At 32.0% G+C, this 22,032-nt stretch overlaps 1 protein-coding gene across 1 annotated transcript; it reads left to right on the forward strand.

The window, feature by feature from the left end:
* Nucleotides 1–6,596: 6,596 nt before the first annotated feature.
* Nucleotides 6,597–7,489, forward strand: LOC130623919 (adhesion G protein-coupled receptor B1-like). Its single transcript, XM_057439465.1, has 2 exons — nucleotides 6,597–6,926; nucleotides 7,013–7,489. Exons 1-2 carry the CDS (start codon nucleotides 6,890–6,892, stop codon nucleotides 7,222–7,224), a joined length of 249 nt encoding a protein of 82 aa, XP_057295448.1. The 5' UTR covers nucleotides 6,597–6,889; the 3' UTR covers nucleotides 7,225–7,489.
* Nucleotides 7,490–22,032: the final 14,543 nt, after the last annotated feature.

Raw genomic sequence — 22,032 nt, forward strand, 5'->3', positions numbered from 1 at the left:
GCTTAATCAAAAATTTACGAACACAAAACCAAAATGGACGAAATGAAGCCGTGGGGAAGAGTGCTTGATAATTTTGATGTATAGGAGCGAGACGCGGACTTTATTTGGCTGATTTAATGAGGAAATGGGCTCCGCTACTCTCCACACAAACAAGGTTCTAATTATTTTTGCGGATGCTTATTTTTCAACTTTATCCTGCCTCAGTGGATTTTTCCACGGGCCTTATCGACTAGTATAGGTTGTTGACGTTAAAGTAGCGTTTTTGACGTTACGCCGTAACGTCAGAGAATTTAACACATTTGACATGTATTTTTCGGCAACATGAAAGGAAAATGAACACATCTACTTTGCCTGTTACAGAGACACAGACACACTCTCCGTATTACTATAAGAGATGGCCATTTATTGCAATAAAGAATGGACTTGTTTAGAAGTTTTGAACCAAACCATCCTATTGACTTAAAATTGAGAAAGCTATTTCTATCTAAGTTATGCCTTAGTCTTAACTTATCAGTGTTTATTTGCCAATGTCCATAATGGACTTAGGGTTTAGGATAAGATTATTTATTTATCTAAAGTCGACATATTTCAACAATGCTGTGAAATGCTTCATAATGCCTACAATTTTCAACGTTATTACTTTTCCTGTATCTATGCTATAGAACAGCTGGATGCTGTTTGGCCAATACGACTTCAACGAATTGTTTTCTCAAATATTTATAAAAAAAATTTATAAGTTTGAAGTTTCGTAAATATATATGTTTTTAAAAGTATCTTTCTTGATTTCAATAAAAGTGCAAGAATCAAGAAAGTAATTCACTGTCACTTTTGCTATAATGTGTTTAGCCCATGTTTACTGTTCCTCTTGATAATAAATTTCTTTTTTTTCCTTTTTATATTAACGTATTTGTTAATTTCGCTCAAAGAAACAAAAAAAGTTAATTGGCCGTCCATGTTAAATAATAAAGTTAGTGCATCTATATAGTTTCTTTTAAATACAGTATTCAGGGGGTGGATGCAGGATTTTTTTCACCTTTTTGTGGAAAGCGAAACATGAGCGTATTTTTCGTAGACCTTTCCTTCTTTTTTCTTTCATTTTCAAGTAATTCTGGATAAAAACGTTGTTAAATCACTAGTAAAAAATTGTACTCAGGCATTGTTGATTTAATGGTAACGGCGGCTGCGCAATAAATTGAGACTTGTGAAGATATTAAACTGTGGCTAATAATCATTGCACGTAATGAGTATTAAAAGGCTATCAAAATAACCCTTGGTCAGCGATGTCATTTGCGTAAACCAAGTTATGCTTAATCTATAGTTGACGTGATTTTCAAAAATTTTCTTTAGGGATATTACAACTTTTTTTGACCTATCAATTGCTTTCGAAAACCTCATCTAGATTTGGTAACGCATAAAGTTTATAGAAATCATCCCTCACACCCAAGAAAGTGACAAAAAAAGGAAAATTCAGCTGTTTGATAATACTTGACTAAAAACCAACATATAATCTATATTTTGACTTGACGAAATTCTGACTTGGGCTTCATGTTTATACTTCGCAGGATTGAGTTGGCATAATCTTACTCCTGAACCTGCTATTATTAATCTGAGTATTATAACCACTAGGAAATTCTTACCAATACATTAATACAATATAAACTGTTTTATCTATCTATACTGATAAATCTTACCCAATCAAAGGTATAGATCGACCCTGCGAAGTCGATACGTTGATCGATGGTAATATTTTTTGGAAAGGATAGATAAAGCAATTTATATTGTATTCATTAACTGACTAGCTGTTTCCCGTGGAAGAATCCACTGTTAATTCACGTAACAGATATACGCCCATCAAAAAAAAGAACAATACAGCAGTGCGAATCTTACAATCTGCATTACTTTATATATGTCCGACAAATCAAAGGTGTCTAACAACCGTTACGTAAAAAGCGAAATACGCTAAAACTATATATTTGCTTTGTCATTCCAGAAGTACACCAGGGAAAAAAACGATACCAAACATTAAAAAAATATCCAACATTTTTCGTTAAGTCATACAAAATAAGCTATTTGGTCTATTGGATACAGCAACCCTTCCAAAGTTATACTTAAAATATAAGAAATTATTAGTTGACAAAACATAAAAGAGAAAAATAAAAACTTAAATAATTTGATATATTGTATATTGTATATCTACCGAAATATTTCAATCCAAAATATTGAAAGAACAGTTTGCTTTAACAGACCCAACTTTATAATAAAGAAAATCACGCATAAAATCAAAGAAGATAACAATGCAGCGTTTTCGAATTTAAGAATCGAATATATTTCAAACGATCGTAACAGATGTAAAATTGATTTAAGTTTAGGTTTTTCATAACGACATTAACACTGAATCACACAGTCTGTAGTGTTAAAAACAGTTACAACGGAAAAATTACTTTTTACAGTTTATGGAAATTCTTCTCCGGAATATACACGCTGTTTTTATAAGAATAGTGTGTTTTAGTTTCAGCCTTGATGTTCTTAACTTTTTGACAAATGCTATCCTCCTTATTCTCAATGTGTTCGCATGACTATGGCCTGTAAATATATAATGCCTTAATAAAATAAAGCATGCTATAAGTTACTATAGCTAATGGCAATTTCTACTACATGTAGCGGCCAATTGCTTGGACGGAAAAAAGTTCAGTTCGTTTGATATACAATAAAAAAAGTAAAATTCTAATCAATTTGTGCGTTATGCAAATGTTCATATTTAAAACAACCTATCAAGCTTAGACATATTCTTAGGATATTCTAAACTTCTGACCCATTTTTCAGAGTATATTCTTACAAAATATGTACTTAAAGAAAATATTTTGTGGCTCAAGACACAACAACAAACTTAATATTTAGGGAAAAATTTAGCTCTGAAAGAAACGGCTAAAAAATCGTTATAAACCCAAATTTATTTCTCTATCAAATAATTTAAACAACACACCTTCTTTTTCTTTTGCCTTCTCAGTAGGATAAAAGTTGAATTAGATTTTTACTTCGATTACTAAATTTCGCTTCATCCCAACGAGAACGAATTGAAAATATATAGCTGCAATTGTCTGATGCATTTCCAATCAATTCTTTTTGTGATGTTTTATCATTGTACGTTTTTTTTCGTTTTAAAAAATATTTCTGAAAGCAACATTAACTTTGTTCCACAACAACAGTTTGTCTTTACATTTTAGATTCAAATTACATTGATATTCGAATGCAATACAACCTCGGTCCCAGAACACAAAAATAGAAAACATAGAAAAACATATGCTTTAAGCTAACCTCATGATGAGTAAACATTGGCATGCTTTGTTTAAAATAACATTTTTTTAAGGATTAATTTGAAAAACAGACAACCTTCTTCGCTTTGGTTTTCTTTTATCGGTTGATAAACAACTTGTTTCCGTGAGATACGGCGCGCACATGGTAAACCGGGGGTAAAATTAAATTATTCTATTTATACCGACCCCGTGGGGCTTTAAAAAAATATTTATAGAAAATAAACACGTTTAAAAATAAAAATAAAAATTTAGTGTTAATAAAAAAAAGAATTTTACTTTTTAAAATAATAAAAAAATAATTAAATGTTTAAATATAAACCCCCTGATTTGCGTTTTTTTAACTGAGTAAATTTTAGCTTAAAGCCAAGCTTTGGGGACACAATGTATGAGAAATAAGAAAGTGACCCGTAATTTGTGTGCCATGGCCTCACCGTGCGCACACACACATAAGGCGTATTAATATATAGACTAGCTGTTTCCCGTGGAAGAATCCACTGTATTCTCATTTAATTTATGTAGCAGATATACGTCCATCAAAAAAACAAACAATTCAGCAGTGCGCATCTTACATCTGCATTATTATAAAAATGACCAAAAAAATTAAAGGTGTCCAACAACTGCAGTATATATGTGACATTTAAAATCTAAATCTACTAAAATTACTGCTCTGACCATCTGACAAAATGCGAAAATTATTCGGAAAGAAGTTTTCAAAAGCATTTCAACATACATCTCACCCATCAAATTTAAATCGAGAAGGATCAGGCATTTCGGTATATTGCACAGAGTCCTCCCCGGTAAGAATTTTTACAAAATATAGAAAAACACAGCTTGCAAGGTGTAAAATTGAATTCTTCTTCTGTGTATATATGGTCCTTCCTCGCAAAATTAACATAAAATGTCAAAAAGGTTCAGATATAACATCTATTAACACAACAAAAATCAGTTCTATCAGTATATGTCATGCCATTGTGTTCCACAAAATGTTCCCCTTAAAGTTTCACAGACACAGCCTGTAAATTAAAAACAACTAAGATCAGGTATTTTGGTCTATTTCATACCATTCTGTTCCAAATTATTTATAAAATGTTAAAATTGAGTGGTAAAACAGAAATTTGCAAAATTTCATTTTTTTTATATGCATATATTGTATATTATATGCCTTCTCCAACAATAAGTTACTTCGCAAACCAAAAAAAGAACCAGGAAAATGTTTAAAATTTCCAGGGTGTATATAAATGGAAAGTCACCGCCTTCCCTGTACATTTGTAAATGTAAAAAACATGTAAATCCTTCCCCCGCCTCCCCCCAAAATAAATAAATAAATAAATAATCAAAAACCCATGTAAATACTGCAACAAAATCAAAAAATGTGAAAAAGCTACGTAAACTTTCCCCATAATGTTAAAAACCTCTATCAATTAAGAACTAAAAAAACACAGGTTTTTTCGGTGTTAGCATGTAGTAACTCTTCGGCATAAGGGTATATATATTTATATCGTCATTAGCAGCAGGTTATATATTTTCACCTTATGTGCGATTTCTATGAAGTACATGCCTAACTTTTTTAGTTAAATTTTAGCTTACATCCACGTCATAAGAAAGTGACCCGCGATTTCCGTGTCGTGGACTCACAGTTTTACTTACGCAAGGGAATTAATATATAAGATACCTATTTTTTTTTTGATTTGTCGAAACCAGGACTAATTTGTAAATATTTATTGTGAAAAGGGTGTAAAAACCAGGTTTTGATAAAGAAAAAAAAAAGTTTAATTTAATTTTTATTGTATCGATATTTCAAATACATGTACAAAAAAACCATTTGAATATACATAGACTATTTTTAAGGGTTTTTTGAACCAAAGTTTATTCTTCGTCAGAAGAAGAGTCTATCACACAAATTCGACGATGTTGTTGTTGTTGCTCATTGTGTGATGAATGCTGATATTAAAAACGCAGTGGATTTAAAATTATCAACATTCCTTGATGCTTTTCTGGCAGAGGGTTTCGAGGTTTTGGATTTACTGTAACTTGATTTTAGAGTTTGTATGTAGCTAGCTATGTTAGTAATTATCCGGTGAAGTTGTTTGTTTGTATTATTAGCAACCATTTTGGTTGCTATGAGATAAAAATTTATACCGCGCTGTATGATGCCCGTAGTGAAGGCTTTTTCGCCAATCAGCGCAGTGGATATATGTAGACCGGTTGAAAATAGCTATCAGTTACTAAGATGCTGTATTGCAGGTAGACTAGGAATAAGAAATACGGATCCAACAGAGTCACATCGTATCTCATTTACTTAGCCATCTATTAATGAAAATTTTTATGGGGGGGGGGACGAATATAACGAATTATTTAGTCTTTTTTTGTAAAATTAGAAATTTCTTGTATATTTTTGATCTCAATAGCGTCATTGAAATATTACGTTTACCATGAAAACAAATGTTTTTAAGTTCTTTCATACCGGAGATTTAAATCTGTATGCTCCAAGTGCTCCATTGCCAAAAAAACAGCACAGAATTGAATCCAGGTGATCCGACATTTTGATTTGGTTTAAAATTATAACTTATATTTTTTGCATAAATTTTGAATAATTACGAAATTGTAAACAAATATGTCTGTTTTAATAGTGAAAAAGAAAAGGAAAAAGATAAAAGACAAGAAAAGAATATAACTAACCTAATTTTACCATTGGGTGCTCCAATAGGTTCTACCGACAATTTTGATGCTGTTCCGATGACATATTTAAAAGCCATTTTAGATTGAGGAAAACATAAAGAAACTTAAAGTTTGGCAAATATGATCAGTTTCTAAAATTAAATAATGGTGGTCCGATAGTCAAGTTGTACAAACCAGGGTGTATTTTGTTGTGGTATTGTGCATCGAGGGAACCACTTCATAGTATTGCTGATCGATTTTCATTGAAAAGGAATGTGCCAGGTATCATAAATTAACCAAGTAACAACAAAATTTGAAATATTTAAAAGTGGAAGACGAAGATAGGTTACCAGCTCCAATTACTCTTAAGGAACGAATGAATGAGATATTGATTAAATGAATGAATGAATGAATAAATGAATGAACGTTGATATGCAGACAAACTACGAAAATAGTACAGTTCCCTTTCTTCTTTTTAATGAATTTTATGTGAAACAAAAAATAATTCCAGTAACTATAAAAAATTGACTTTTTTGTTGAGAATTGGCAAATATTTGATTACTTGAAATTTCTAGTAACTCATTTTTTACTGGATCTATCAGATTAACGCAAGAACACTCTTAAGCGGTCCAATGATTTCTCAGGTAACTATAGTTGGAAAGAAATGTATAACACAAAAAAAAAAAAGAAACACTAAACAAACAAAAAATAAGCAAACAAGAAATACCGTTATAGACGTTGACCTGAAAATTAACATTAAGGTTTATTTCCATTAAAATAAATTTTATTTAGCTCAATGGTCTAATTGGAGTGCTTATGATGAATGTAGCGAAACTTGTCAATCAAATGTTAATACAGCCCCAACTCAGGCAAGGAGACGAACTTGTAATGGAAGGACATGTCCTGGAAGCCCTGTAATGACAAGAAATTGCAGTGTCCATGTCACTTGTCCAGGTATTTTTACTGTAAAGACATAAATTCTTATGGCTTAATGTATATATTTGTAAAAGTTCCATACACATTCCAGTAACTTTATTTAGGAACACTTACGCAATGGTCGGCTTATGGTATATGTTCCTCTACATGTCACTCAGCTTCTCATGTTCCATTTCAACAAAGAACACGCAGTTGTGTAGGAGCCACGTTTGGAGGAAATTGTTTTGACGCGTTATTAAATGAAACCTTTTATTGTAATTTGAATGTAGCTTGTCCAGGTAAATATTTGTGTAAAACGTGTTGCTTTCCTCCATAATTATTTTTCATATAACCTTTGTCTTGACAAACGCAGGTGAGCTATCATCATGGAAGCAGTGGGCGACCTGCAGTGAAAGTTGTCAAAGCAATCTAAATGTTGCACCTACAAGATCTAGGACTAGACAATGTTTAGGTGTCACTTTTGGTGGAAACTGTGGTGGTGTAAGTCTTTCAATGACTGGAACATGTAATGTGGGAATTAGTTGTCAAGGTGATCTATGGTGATTTTTACAAAGATTTCAACTGATTATTTACGTTCACAACATTTGCATTTACTTTTGTCTGTGAATATTTTTATATAGGATTTTTTAATTTTATTTTGAATAAAATAACGCACAAAAATAAATAAAATATAAAGTTATTATAAATAGTTAAAAAAGACAACTAATTATATGGTCAATGTAAAAAACCTATTTGCAGGCACTAAATCATGAAATATCTAAATACTAGAAACTGAAAAATGAAGAAACTCAACAACCAAAATCACTAATAAAACTTTTGTATGATCGCCTTTCCATATCTACTTTTTAATTTTTTTCGGTTTTAAGGCAAGAAAACAATTTTTTTTTTGCTAAATTAAAATTTTATTTTTTACATGAGGGCACTTAAAATTGAATATGTAAGTAACATTCAAACAATGATTCTATAAAATATCCTCTCATATGTCAGACAACGCTTTTACCTTTTCTTTTTTATTGAATAGCTCCTTAGTGTTATTTTTTATTTTGATCTTAGAACTTTCTTTTTCGAAAGTCTCCTTCTCTTATTAACACTTCTATTTCTTCAAAATTGACTGTTTATTTCTTTGATATGTTTGGATAATCCTGATAAATTATCTTTGCCTCCTATCGCATCTTTCATGTGTTCTTTCAACCTGATTTCTAATTTTCTTTTTATTTCTCCGATGTATATTATATCGGAATCTATATACGCAGGTCTATATACAGCCCCAACTTTTTGTTTTGCTTCTGCAGCTTCGCAATTTTATTCTTAAATAATTTGTTAGGGATTAACCCTTTGTGTGCATAACTTTTACATTAAATTCCTCACCAATTCTTGTTGCTTTCCGAGAGACTCTCCTCATAGGGTAAATACAACCTAGTTGAGTTGTCGTCGTCATTATTTTTCTTCATTAATTTTAAGTGCCCTCATGTGAATAAATGAAATTTTAACGATATTATAGATATTGTAAGAAAACTTTTACTTAGTATATGATCTTATGATGCTTCAGTATAGACTGAAGAGATAATTTATCAAAAATAAATAAATTTGTTTTCTCGCCTTAAAGCCAAACAATTAGTACTAGTAGGTAAATTGGTAAGTAAAGTCATTAAGTTAATATCCCTTTTGATGAAAAGTTTGTAGTAAAACTTTTTAAAGGAAACAGACAGCCATTAAACCCTCTACTTTAAACAGTTGATAACACATTACTTACAAAGAATACAAATATATAAAGTTGATGTAATGTTCATTTATCTTTTTGAGTTATCCAGACAAAAATTACGGTTTAGCGTTATTCCGTTTTCAATAAATCACCCAGATTAAATCGTAAACGCGTTTTATGCCCAACTTACCGTAATGTCCATTTGTTCTGCTCCAGCAGAATGCCATTAAAGCGCTATAAGTCTTATAGAAATCCGTAATGATTTCAACACCCACGTCTGTTACAAAGTCGAAAAAAAATATCTATCTTAACACACAATGGTTAAAGTCAAGTTTTACTTAATTCGAATGTATAGGATAATTGAGGCTTTACTAAAAACTTGAATTAACATTATTTTAATAATTAGTTAGATGTGATGGTCGTGTAATTCATTATATAAGGGTTTAATAACGGTAAAAAATCTTAACACAAACAGAACACAACTAAATTGAAGTTCAGGGTTTATGTCCCACCCGATCTATCATCTTTGCAGCACTTGGGAATATAATATGCTTATACCAATATATCTCATATGCACTGTTGTTTCCCAACTACCAATTTATTATATCTAAACACATTCATAAACATGCTACGTAGGCAAGATATTCGATTCCATCCCTCTTAATCTGTTATAAAAAAATGTTTATATTCTAGATGGTAATAAAGATAGTCAAAAAGCTGAAAATGATGATAATGGAAAGAGTAATCAAATTATTATCCTTTTGGTTGGCATCTCGATCGCTATTATACTCATCCTCATTTTAATTGTACTTATAATTATAAAGTGCAGAGGTAACATTTTTGTTTGTTCCATTTTCTTTACCTTAACAACAAAGATGGAAAAGCAAATGTTTGAAAGTCGCAAATTTTAAAAAATACATGTTTTAATTTTCAATTAAAAAATTAAAAAGCCAGGAAATAAATTTTAAGCGAGAAAAACAATTTATGGATTTCTAAATCCTAAAATCTAAGTGATTATAAAAGAACAAGTAAACAACTATATTTCACGACTAAGTATCTATATAATCATACGCTTGTGTGAGTAACCATGTGAGTCCACGACACGCAATGTACGGGTCAATTTTTTATGACGTGGCGTTACGCTAAAATTTACCAAGTAAAAAAACGCAAATCAGGAGTTACTATTTAAATGTTTAATTCTCTTTTCCATTACCTTAAAAAATAAAACTCTTTTTCTTTATTTTATTAAAACTAATTTTTATTTTATTCTCAAACTAGTCTATAAAACCCGTGGAGAAATCCACTTAGGCAAAAGGTCAATAAAAAGAAAGTTTGCTTAGATGTTTTGCTGACGTCAGCACTGCAGTGCAGATAAAAAAATTAGCGAAATTTGTTTATTCTTTGTCTGTTATGTGTAGAGGTGGAAATGCTGGTTAAAATAATGTACAGGATAATATGTTCTCGACGAACACCTAAGGAGATATCAGGGATTAAAATTTTTGCTGATGTCAGCAAAGACCCGTCAAAACCTTAAAGAATTTTTTTAAAAATTTGTATACCTGTTGCCTTCATCGTATAGATCTTGAAACGCTGATCAAGAAAATGTTTAGGATCATGCGTCTTTGAAAAATGGTTGCAAAGATATTAGGGTTTGAAGTTTTTTTGATGACGTCATCAACCCGCCCGTTCCGAAACGGATTTGGGGACCTAGGTTGGGGAAAATTACCCAAATTGGTCCTAGGTGGTCCATAGTTACCCACGCGGTGAAAAATCATTGACGTCACCACCTCGTTTCCAAGTTAATTGGCCTCAAATTTTAAGTGCACTGTAATGGCTTCATTAATTTAATATAGGATATTGACGTTCAAGTAGCGTTATTGACGTCGCGCCGTAACGTCATAAAATTTCACATTTAAGACATAATTTTTTCGGCGACTTCAAAGAAAATTTCAGCGACATTAAAGGAAAATGAGGATATCCACTATGACTGTCACATACACTTCGTATTATTATAAGTGACTAGTCGATAAAGCCCGTGGAAAAATCCACTTAGGCAGGATAACAGAGAAAAACAACCGTCATTTAAATTTTGCTGATGTCAGCAGAGACCTGTCAAAACACAAAATTTTTTTTTTCAGAAATGTGTATGCCTGTTGCCTTCATCGTATAGATCTTGAAACGCTGATTAAGAAAAGGTATAGGATCGTGTGTTTTGACAAACGGATGCAGAGATATTAGGGTTTAAAAGTTTTTTGATTACGTCGTCATTTTCGGAATGGACGGGTGTCCATTCCGAAACGGATTCGGTGACTTAGGTTTGGAAAACTTACCCAAATTGGTTCCAGGTAGTCCCTAGTTACCCGCGTAGGAGATGACGTCAGTTATTTCCACCCGTTTCCAAGTTATTTAGCCCTAAATTTAAAAGTGCAATGCAATGGCTCCACTAATCTTAATATACTTTCCTTTGACGTCAATATTACTCTAACGTCAAAGTTTGCTAATTTACAGAACAAATTTATAGGCGATGTTTTATAGACTTTATCATAGAAATTTTATCCACTTTGCAAAAGTCACAGACAGACAGACAGACAGACAGACAGACAGACAGACAGACAGACAGACAGACAGACAGACAGACAGACAGACAGACAGACAGACAGACAGACAGACAGACAGACAGACAGACAGACAGACAGACAGACAGACAGACAGACAGACAGACAGACAGACAGACAGACAGACAGACAGACAGACAGACAGACAGACAGACAGACAGACAGACAGACAGACACACAGACAGACAGACAGACAGACAGACAGACAGACAGACAGACACACAGACAGACAGACAGACACACAGACAGACAGACACACACACAGACAGACACACACACAGACAGACACACAGACAGACAGACACACAGACAGACAGACACACACGCAGACAGACAGACACACAGACAGACAGACACACAGACACACAGACACACAGACACACAGACAGACACACAGACAGAAAGACACACAGACAGACAGACACACAGACAGACAGACACACAGACAGACAGACACACAGATAAAGCGAAGCTTAGTAATCGAAGTAAAAAACTTATTGGACTTTTATCCAGAGAACGCTAGCTAGCAGCCTACTGAGAAAGCGAAAGAAAACCAGGTGTGTTGTTTAGATTATCTGGTAGAGAAATGAATTTAGTTGAATAACGACATTTAAGCCGTTCACACTTTCAAAGCTAAACTTTCCCTTAAATATGAAGTGAAATATGTTTTGCGCCTGAACATATTCTTTTTTGTAAGAATATACCCAGGGTCAGTTAAGAATATCTTAAGAATATGTCCTACCTGGATTGTTTGTTATAAATATAAAAATAATTTTGCAATGGCTATAGCAAGCTTTATTTTATTAAGGCATTATATATTTTCAGGACATGGACATGCTAAGAACATATTCAGAATAATGAGGATAGTATTTGTCAAAAAGTTAAGAACATTAAGGCTGAAACGGAATAATTCTTTTAAAATACATGGTGCATATCATAGAGAAGAATTTACATAAACTGTAAATGTATTTTTTCCGTTGTTATTGTTTTTAATACTACAGACTGTGTAAATTCAGTGTTGATGTCGTTATAAAAAAACTAAACTTAAAACCTAAACTTAAATCAATGTTTACATCTGTTACGTTACGATCGTTTGAAATATATTCGATCTTAAATTCGAAAACGCTGCATTGTTATCTTCTTTGATTTTATGCGTGATTTTCTAGATAATAAGTTTGGGTCTGTTCTTTGAATATCTCGGTAGATATACAATATACCAAATGATTCAAGTTTTTATATTTCTCTTTTTCGTGTTTTAACTATTAATTTCTTATATTTTGAGTTCTGGAATGGCAAAGCAAGTATATAGTTTTAGCGTTTTTGGCTTTTTATAAACGGTTGTTAGACACCTTTGATTTTGTTGGACATTTTCCATTTTTGTTTTACAACTTTATTTATTTACTTATTTTTTTGATGCACATGCGTAGATTTTTAGACGTTTTGTTTCAGCGGTTATACACATATAATAATGCAGATTGCAAGCAACCTCGATCCCAATGCATTTTTTTATCTTTCTGCCATCCCGTTATAAAAGAGACAAAGAGCCTTGTGTCAAGGTTGAAATGTGAGTTTTGAAAATTCAAATAGCTGCGTTGTATGTTTTTGTTTGGTATCACTTACATGCATTTCATAGAGACATTCGGTGGATTCTTCCACGGGAATTCGGATAGTTTATATATGTATCCCTAACAACTTTTTTACAGCATTTTCGTGGCTGTTTGGGACAAAAATAAGCAGGTTTTGGATGTACTAGCAGGAAACAGCAAAAGTAAGACAACAACATACTACGAGCTTCGACAGATGAAGTTTGCTATGATAAGATGGCGCCAAATTTGAATAAATATACAGACCGAAAACATTCCACAACAAATCAAACGCGCAATATCGTGGCTTCATTTTTACTTTCTTATTTTCACCTGCAACGTAAATATCAATTTGTTCAACACGTTCAGTGGTATAAAATAATAAAAATATGTTCGTCACACATTGTTCAACATTTCCTATTTTAATTTTTAAGTTTTTCTTGTTACATTACCTTGTGCGTATTGACCAAAAATAAATTCCATTGTTTAACATAATTTAACTACCCGTTTAGCAAATGTGTAAAAATACTAAATTATAATTCACCAGTGACAAAGATGTAAATAATACTGGTATTTTTAACAATCTGTTTTATATTTTGGGTCTAGTGTGTTGTCGTTCTACAAAGTTTTAAGTGAAAACTTACTGTTTTTATGTGAAAAACATCAAGTTTTTATTTGCAAATTTTTTTACTATGTCTATGTTTCATGAATTTTTTATCATAATGGCTGTAATATGTAAGACGATTTATTATGGAGCAGATCAAGCGACTCGGTCCGGTCTTTAAAATCAATCACTGGTATCATGAACTTTTATGTAGCAGCCGTGCCGTGCGAAGTTCGCCTCTCCTTTAATATCTATATAATAATACGCTAAGTGTGTCTGTCTGTGTGTCTGTGACAGGCCAAGTGGATGTCTTCATTTTCCTTTGATGTTGCCGAAAAATGCATCTCTAATATGTCAAATTTTCTGACGTTACGGCGCGACGAAAATACTACTACTTTAACGTCAATATCCTATACTAGCTGTTTCCCGTGGAAAAATCCACTGTATTCCATTTAATTTATGTAGCAGATATATGTCCATCAAAAAACAAACAATACAGCAGTGCGCATCTTACATCTGCATTATTATATAAATGACCAAAAAAATTAAAGGTTTTCAACAACTGCAGTATTTATGTGACATTTAAAATCTAAATCTACTAAAATTACTTGCTCTGACCATCTGACAAATGCGAAAATTATTCGGAAAGAAGTTTCCAAAAGCATTTCAACATACATCTCACCCATAAAATTTAAATCACTTAAAACGCCACATATATACAAAAAAACTGATCAATGTCAAACACAAATCTCTCTCATTGTATATGTTAAAATCAGTTAGTTTATTGCAAACCCTGCCAAAGGTTGATACACAATGTTAAAAATAAACAATAAATTGTGCCTCTGACAGAATTTTTTATCTAAGGTGTAAAAAAAGGGATTTGCAAGGACAAATTATAATGCAATAAAACATTATTTGATATATTGCATACAGTCCCTCCTCACCAAACTTTAGACAAAATGCCAACAAAATAACGGTGTTTAAACCTAAAATTAATAAAGTCCTTTTAGCAATTTGCATGCTGTTTTACCATCAATAAAGTAAACAAAATTTCAAATCTCACATAGTATTCTGTCACAAATTTTCATAAAATATATATATAAGTCATAATGAGTCATGTTAAACAACAGCAATCAATCTGTATATGAGTTCATTTTATGTCAATTTTTGCACCAATTTTGCAACACAAAATACAAATTCTAAATAATACTAAAATCTCTTATTTTGGTCCTTCGCATACCGACGGTCTCCCACAAAAGTTTAATCAAAATGTAAAAAATGAGAGGTAACGACAAAATCAAAGTTTGCAAAATTTAACTATTTTAGTACATATATCTACTGCATATGCCCTCTAAAACAATATTTTAATCCAAAATGCCAAAGAAAAACAGTTTGCAACAAAAATCAGTTATTTCGATAATATTGCATACACTCTTTCCTCACAAAAGCTTCACAAACTGTAAAAAAAAGAATGGTTGTAGGGAGTGCTTCTGATTCAACAAAAAAAGTTTTTTTGACATATTGCATCTAGCCCTTACCCATTAAATCTTACACAAAATTTCCAAAACTATATACGATTTAGAACACATCAAATTTAAATCGAGAAGGATCAGTCATTTCGATATATTGCACGGAGTCCTCCCCAGTAAGAATTTATACAAAATATAGAAAAACAAAGCTTGAAAGGTGTAAAATTGAATTCTTCTTCTGTGTATATATATATATGGTCCTTCCTCGCAAAATTAACATAAAATGTCAAAAAGATTCAGATATAACATCTAACACAACAAAAATCAGTTCTATCAGTATATGTCATGCCATTGTCTTCCACCAAATGTTCCCCTTAAAGTTTCACAGACACAGCCTGTAAATTAAAAACAACTAAGATCAGGTATTTTGGTCTATTTCATACCATTCTGTTCCAAATAACTTATAAAATGTAAAAATTGAGTGGTAAAACAGAAATGTCAAAAAGAAGAAAAAAATAGCTTACAAAGAGTATAAAATTGAAATCAACAAAGTAGCTCTTTTGGTGTATTAAATATAAGCCATACGCACAAAAGTTTACACTAATTGTAAGAAAATGGTTGTGTTTAGTAATTCTAAATTAAGAAAAGTCAGTTCTTTTAGCATGCTGATTAAGGTTTTTGCCCACAATTTGAAACAAATTAAATTTACATTTTAAAAATAAGTAATTTCTGAACTTTATTTTCAGAATATTTGGAGGAAAAGAACTTCGCAAACCAAAAAAAACCCAGGAAAATGTTTAAAATTTTCAGGGTTAATAACGTTTGATGTGTTTTGTGGGAATATATATATACTGGGAATCTTTAGTTTAAAGCTAGCATTAGCTAGCTACAGCAGCTAATAGCTAGTCACTTAAATATAAACTGGAGACTTAGCTAGGTATAAAGAACATGGCTACATATATATATATATTCCTAGCTAGCTAGCTAGCTAGTTGTTGGTGGTGGTTGGCTTTTTATGATGCTAGCTATAAAACATGTCTGGCAACAATAATATAATCAAAACTGAAAATAAAACATGAAAAAACCTTACAGAACCTTGCTATGATTAATTTATAAAACCATGCTCTTCTTCAAATGTTTTTTTAAAGATTTATTTTGAATGAAAGATTAGAGAATACTCAAAAAGAACAGCCATCTTTTTTGTAAACACAATTTCCGTTTTATGCTAGGAACTTCATTTAACAGTCCGTATGCTTTGTGAATATCTAATACCGTTTCATATGTAGCGATACCTATATATATATGCTAACATAGAGTTTTTTGGCATAAGGGTATATATATTTATATCGTTATTAGCAGCGGGTTATATATTTACACCTTATGTGCGATTTCTATGCAGTACATCCCTAATTTTTTTAGTTAAATTTTAGCGTACGGCCACGTCATAAGAAAGTGACCCGTGATTTTCGTGTCGTGGACTCACAGTTTTAGTCACGCAAGGGAATTAATATATGAGATTAAATTAATGAAACCATTACAGTGCACCTAAAACTTTGAGGCCAAATAACTTGGAAACGAGGTAGTGACGTCAATGATTTTTCACCGCGTGGGTAACTAGGGACCACCTAGGATCAATTTGGGTAATTTTCCCAAACCCGGATCCCCGAATCCGTTTCGGAATGGACGGGTTGATGACGTCATCAAAAAACCTTTAAACCCTAATATTTCTGCAACCGTTTCTCAAAGGTACATCATCTTATACATTTTCTTGATCAGCGTTTCAAGATTTATGCGATGGAGGCAACAGGTATACTAATTTCTAAAAAAATATTTAGGGTTTTGACGGTTCTTTGCTGACGTAAGCAAAATTTTTAATCCCTGATATCTCATTAGGCGTTCGTCGAGAACATATGATTCTGTACGTTATTTTGACCAGTGTTTCAACCTCTACACATTACAGACAAAGAATAAACAAATTTCGCAATGTTTTTTTTATCTGCACTGCACTGCTGACGTCAGCAAAACATTTAAAACAACTTTCTTTTTATTGACCTTTTGCCTAAGTGGATTTATCCACGGGGTTTATACACTAGTCTATATAATAATAAGCTTGTGTGAGTAACCATGTGAGTCCACGACACGCAAAGTACGGGTCACTTTTTGAATATTTATTATAATATTTGAATATTTAATTCTCTTCTCTTATTACTTTAAAAAATAAATCTTTTTTCTTTATTTTATTAAAGCTAATTTTTATTTTATTTTTAAATGTTTTTATTTGTTTTTTTTGTTTTAAAAGCCCCCGTTGGTCGTTATAGATAGAATAATTTAATTCCCCCCCGGCTTACCATGTGCGCGCTGTATCTAACGGAAACAAGTTGTTTATCAACTTAAAAAAGAAAAGCGCAGCGAAGAAGGTTGTCTGTTTTTCAAGGTAATCCTGGAAAAAGTTATTTCAAACAATGTTTACTCATCATGAGGTTGGATTAGCTTATATTTGTTTTTTCTATATTTTCCATTTTGTGTTCTGGGACCGAGGTTGCTTCTTTTTATAGAAACTCTATCGGATTCGAATGTGAATGTAATTCGAACCTGAAATGTAAAAAATAAAAATGTTGTGTTGTTGTCGAACGAAGGTGTTGTTAGAAATATTTCTAACGTACGATGATTTAACATCACATAGAGAACTGATTGGAAATGTTTCAGGCAATTGTATGCATCTTCACTTCGTTCTCTTTGGGATGAAACGAAGTTTAGTATTCGAAGTAAAAAACTGATTGGAGTTTTATTAGGAGAACGATAGCAAGCTACCTACTGAAAGGTAAAAGCAAAACAGGTGCGTTGTTTAGATTATTTAGTAGAGAAAGGAATTTGGGTGTATAACGAGTTTCTAGCTGCTCCTTTCAGAGCTAAATTTTCCTTAAATATTAAGTTTGTTGTTGTGTCTTGAATTAGAAAACATTTTCTTTAAGCACTTATTTTGTAAGTACATACTCTGCAAAATGGGTCAGAAGTTTAGAATATCCTAAAAAAATGTCTAAGCTTAATAGCTTGGTTTAAATATGAACATTTGTATGACACACAAAATTGATTAGAAGTTTACTTTTTTTATTGTATACCAAACGAACTGAACTTTTTTCTGTCCAAACAATGGGCATTTAGTTACATGTAGTAGAATTGCCATTAGCTAGCTATAGTAACTTATAGCATGCTTTTTTCTTATTAAGTTATTATATGTTTTCAGGCCATAGTCATGCTAAGAACACATTGAGAATAAGGAGGATAGCATTAGTCAAAAAGTTAAGAACATCAACACTGAAACGAAAACACACTATTCCTTTAAAAACAACGTGTATATTCCGGAGAAGAATTTACATAAACTGTAAAAAGTAATTTTTCCGTTGCTACTGCTTTTAACACTACAGACTGTGTGATTCAGTGATCCAGTATAAAAAACCTAAACCTAAAACCTAAACTTAAATCAATGTTTACATCAGCTACGTTACGTTTGAAATATATTCGATTCTTAAATTCGAAAACGCTGCATTGTTATCTTCCTTGATTTTATACGTGATTTTCTTAATTATAAGTTTGGGTCTGTTAAAGCAAACTGTTTTTTAGTATTTTGGATTCAAATATTTCGGTAGATATACCAAATGATTCAAGTTTTTATATTTCTCTTTTATGTGTTTTTAACTGTTAATTTCTTTTATTTTGAGTATAACTTTGAAGGTTTGGAATAGACTAATAGCTGATTTTATATGAATTAACGAAAAATGTTGGATTTTTTTTAATCTTTGGTATCTTTTTTTCCCTGGTGTATTTCTGGAATGACGAAGATTTTTTTGAGCATTTTCCAATTTTATGTCATAATTTTTTTTATTATTTTTTTGTTCCGCATGCTTATATTTTTAGACATTTTGTAGCGGTTATAAATATAGAATAATGCAGATTGTGAGAAACCTTGATCCCAGGGATTTTTTTTGCCATCCCGGGGTCGAGGTTAAAATGTGATTCAGTGGATTCTTCCATGGGAATTCGGCTAGTAATAATATATTTCTCTCTGTCTGTGACAGGCAAAGCTGATCATACTGAAATCCTCTTTAATGGCGCCTAGAAAACATAATTAACTTTTACTGTTTTCTCAATGTAAAATAGTTAAAATGTGACTTAAAAAATCAAAGTAATACTAAATTAGTTATCTAAGCCGTGGAAAAACCCACTTATAGACACAGAAGTATTAAAAATCTATTTGTCAGTTTTAATAAAAGCCAGGAGTAAATTAGGTAACAAAACAAAACAATCCACCAAATTTAGATTTACTTTTTTCTCTCCGTTTCTTTAAAAAAGCGGGAATATTTAAAATTTAGTGCATATTTCATATCAACAGTTATACAATAAACAATAAACACTATCATCTTTTTGTTTTTAGGTAACACCTCTAGTTCTACAGGACAACAACAGCACACGGAAAATGATAATGGTAAGAATTTTTGATTGTCTTAAACGTAATTTTTGACGTAAATTTTTCAACATCTAATTGTGCACATTATTTAAAAAAATGTGAAAGTCGCAAGGGATCATACGACAGCCGGTTTAATGCGGTGGAGTTGTTACTTTTTGAGTCACAATCCATCGCGCCGCTAAAAAGAAGTTGTGAGAATTTATTGGATGTGTCCTGGCATGACTGGTCTTAACCTTATTCATGCTGGAATTTTTTGAAGGTCCTTTATCCGGGATGAGTAAAAACAACACGCTCTTTACAAATGCTTAAATTTTGCACAATGTTAAAACAACTTTTTTAAAAAAAAAATATATTTAGTCTACAAAGTCTTTTATGTTTGGAAACATCAACTAGAGACATGTAAGTACATGTACAAAAGTGGAATATGCTACAAAAACCTATTCAAGTCTAGATAAACACAATTATTAGAGCTGGCTGGTGTCTTGCATGAGGCAGGGGATTCAGACATAAGTCAAATAATATAGTTCATTGTTTCTCCATTGTTATGTGCCTGTTAACGGCGCTTTTGAAATGATCAATAATTGTTTTTAGAAATAAGAACATTAAAAGTATATAATAACAAACAAGGCTTTTCGAAAGTAAAAAGCTCTTAACTAAGAGTTTTTATTAACAAAATCTTTCTGAATTTATTATATACTAGTCGGTGCCCCGTGGATAAATCTACGAGTTTCCCCGTCCTTTATTTACCACATTTCGTGTTTCTCGCTTTTGCGGTTACCATTTAGAGTGACGGGTTTTTTAATATAGACTAGTCGGTAGCCCGTAGATAAATCTACGGGTTCACCCATCCTTTGTATATAGCATTCCGTGTTTATTTAACACGACCTTTTTCTCGCGCACAAACGGACAGACGGAATACGGTTATTACGAAAGAGATTTTTTAATGTTGTTATAGCATTTCCCTATGGCAAAGAAATCGGTTTTGAAAATATTAATTTTGTTCCACCACTTTCTATTATTAAAGTGCTTCAAATCAAATCTGTGAAAAGCCAAACATCTCGTTTATAAGAATTATGACCCTGACAGGTCGAATTCTTTATTGTGGCGAAACAGATCTGTTAATCATCTTTCTTACTTTCAAATTTTCGCCACAAATAAGTGACTCGCCCTAACTAAATATTTGTTTCAATTCATCTAAGCAATGATTTTGAAATCGAATTTTTTGACCTTCGTAACTTTAGAATTACAACACGAAAATTATTAGTACTTTTATTCACATAAAAATGTTCATTTTTTCAGTCACATCGGGGGGCTTCGCCTAAGGACACAGAATTTGTAGCCGGTCTGTACTTTTGGTATCGGGCATTGCATGGAACAACATAATGTTAAAGTTGGTCAGTAATTTGGCTTATCATATGCTTATGCAGTCATTATTTTGACGTCATTTTGATATATATGATAACATATTATTGTAAAAAACATGTCTTCTGACGGAAGACATGATTTCTACAATTTTACAAACGCAATATAAACGTTCTTATCAAGTTTTTTTTGAAATTTTTTAACATTGTTGTTTGGCTGTTTAACTGGTTGTGCTTGCTGCGAAATTTAACGAGCAATTGTTGTGTTTACGACAATAAAGCTTTGCTTGTGGATGAGACATGCTCTAACTTATAAATCTATTCGCTATGACAAATGATACGTCAAATTATAACTATTAGTTCACAACCAAGCCTTTCGGTAATCGCGTCAAAAAATTACACCACTTATAGTTATTTTCTTTACGTGACCAAAGCTACTTTTGCGGTTTATATCAAAGAATTCTTTGGACTAAAATGCCCGCTAACGATAATTTATTGTTCGCAGAACAACGATAAATTATCAAACTAATAAAGCAAAGTACATTTACATGCAAGTGTGCAGATATAAAAAAAAGCGTTACAAAAGTTTAACATTTAAAACATATTTTATTTACAAAAAGTGGATCATTTCTATGTTTATAGTAGATTAGCTGGTGGCCGATGGATAAATCCACGGGTTTGTCCGTCTTTTTTTATCGCATTTTGTGTGTCTGGTTAAAGCGGTTACTATTTTGAGTGACAGACAGACGTGTACGGTATTATAATGCAGATTAGCAATGAAATAATGCACCCCCTTTATGTCAACCGGTTAACAAGAACATTGTTGCATTTAGATCAACCTGTTCTTGCTACCAGACGACAACACCGCAGAGAATTTGATAACAGCAATAGCTACGATATTGTGGTAAGACCACCCATGCCTCAAGATGTACCACCAAACATTTACACTGAATTGACAGAAGTCCAAGAGGATTTTCAAAACTATAAAGATATTGATGCATATCAAAAGAAAATCCACATTACTGATAGTCGTCTCTAACTCTGTCAATATTTATTCTTTAATAATTCACTGTTTACGGACATTTGATACAGGAGGTATAAAAAACAAGGAGATTCTCATCTTCTATGGATGTTTAAATTTGGCCGCGGGAAATTACTTTCATCAAAGATGAAAAAAAACATCAAAGAGGGGCATAAGATAAGAGTTTTATATGGGTGCTAGGAAAATAATATAGACACAATTCAAAGAAAATATCGATCTAGACAGGTGGCGTAATTTAACGTCGTTTTACTTTTCACTTTGCACCGTACATCTATAAAGCCGC

Source organism: Hydractinia symbiolongicarpus, chromosome 13 (assembly GCF_029227915.1).
Source record: "Hydractinia symbiolongicarpus strain clone_291-10 chromosome 13, HSymV2.1, whole genome shotgun sequence".
Taxonomy (NCBI): Eukaryota; Metazoa; Cnidaria; class Hydrozoa; order Anthoathecata; family Hydractiniidae; genus Hydractinia; species Hydractinia symbiolongicarpus.

Excerpts from the sequence above, each read along its gene's own strand:
- LOC130623919 (XM_057439465.1), top strand. The coding sequence starts at position 6,890 with ATGACAAGAAATTGCAGTGTCCATGTCACTTGTCCAG. Across the intron at positions 6,927-7,012 it reads TGTCCATGTCACTTGTCCAG|GAACACTTACGCAATGGTCG; the intron begins GTATTTTTACTG and ends AACTTTATTTAG.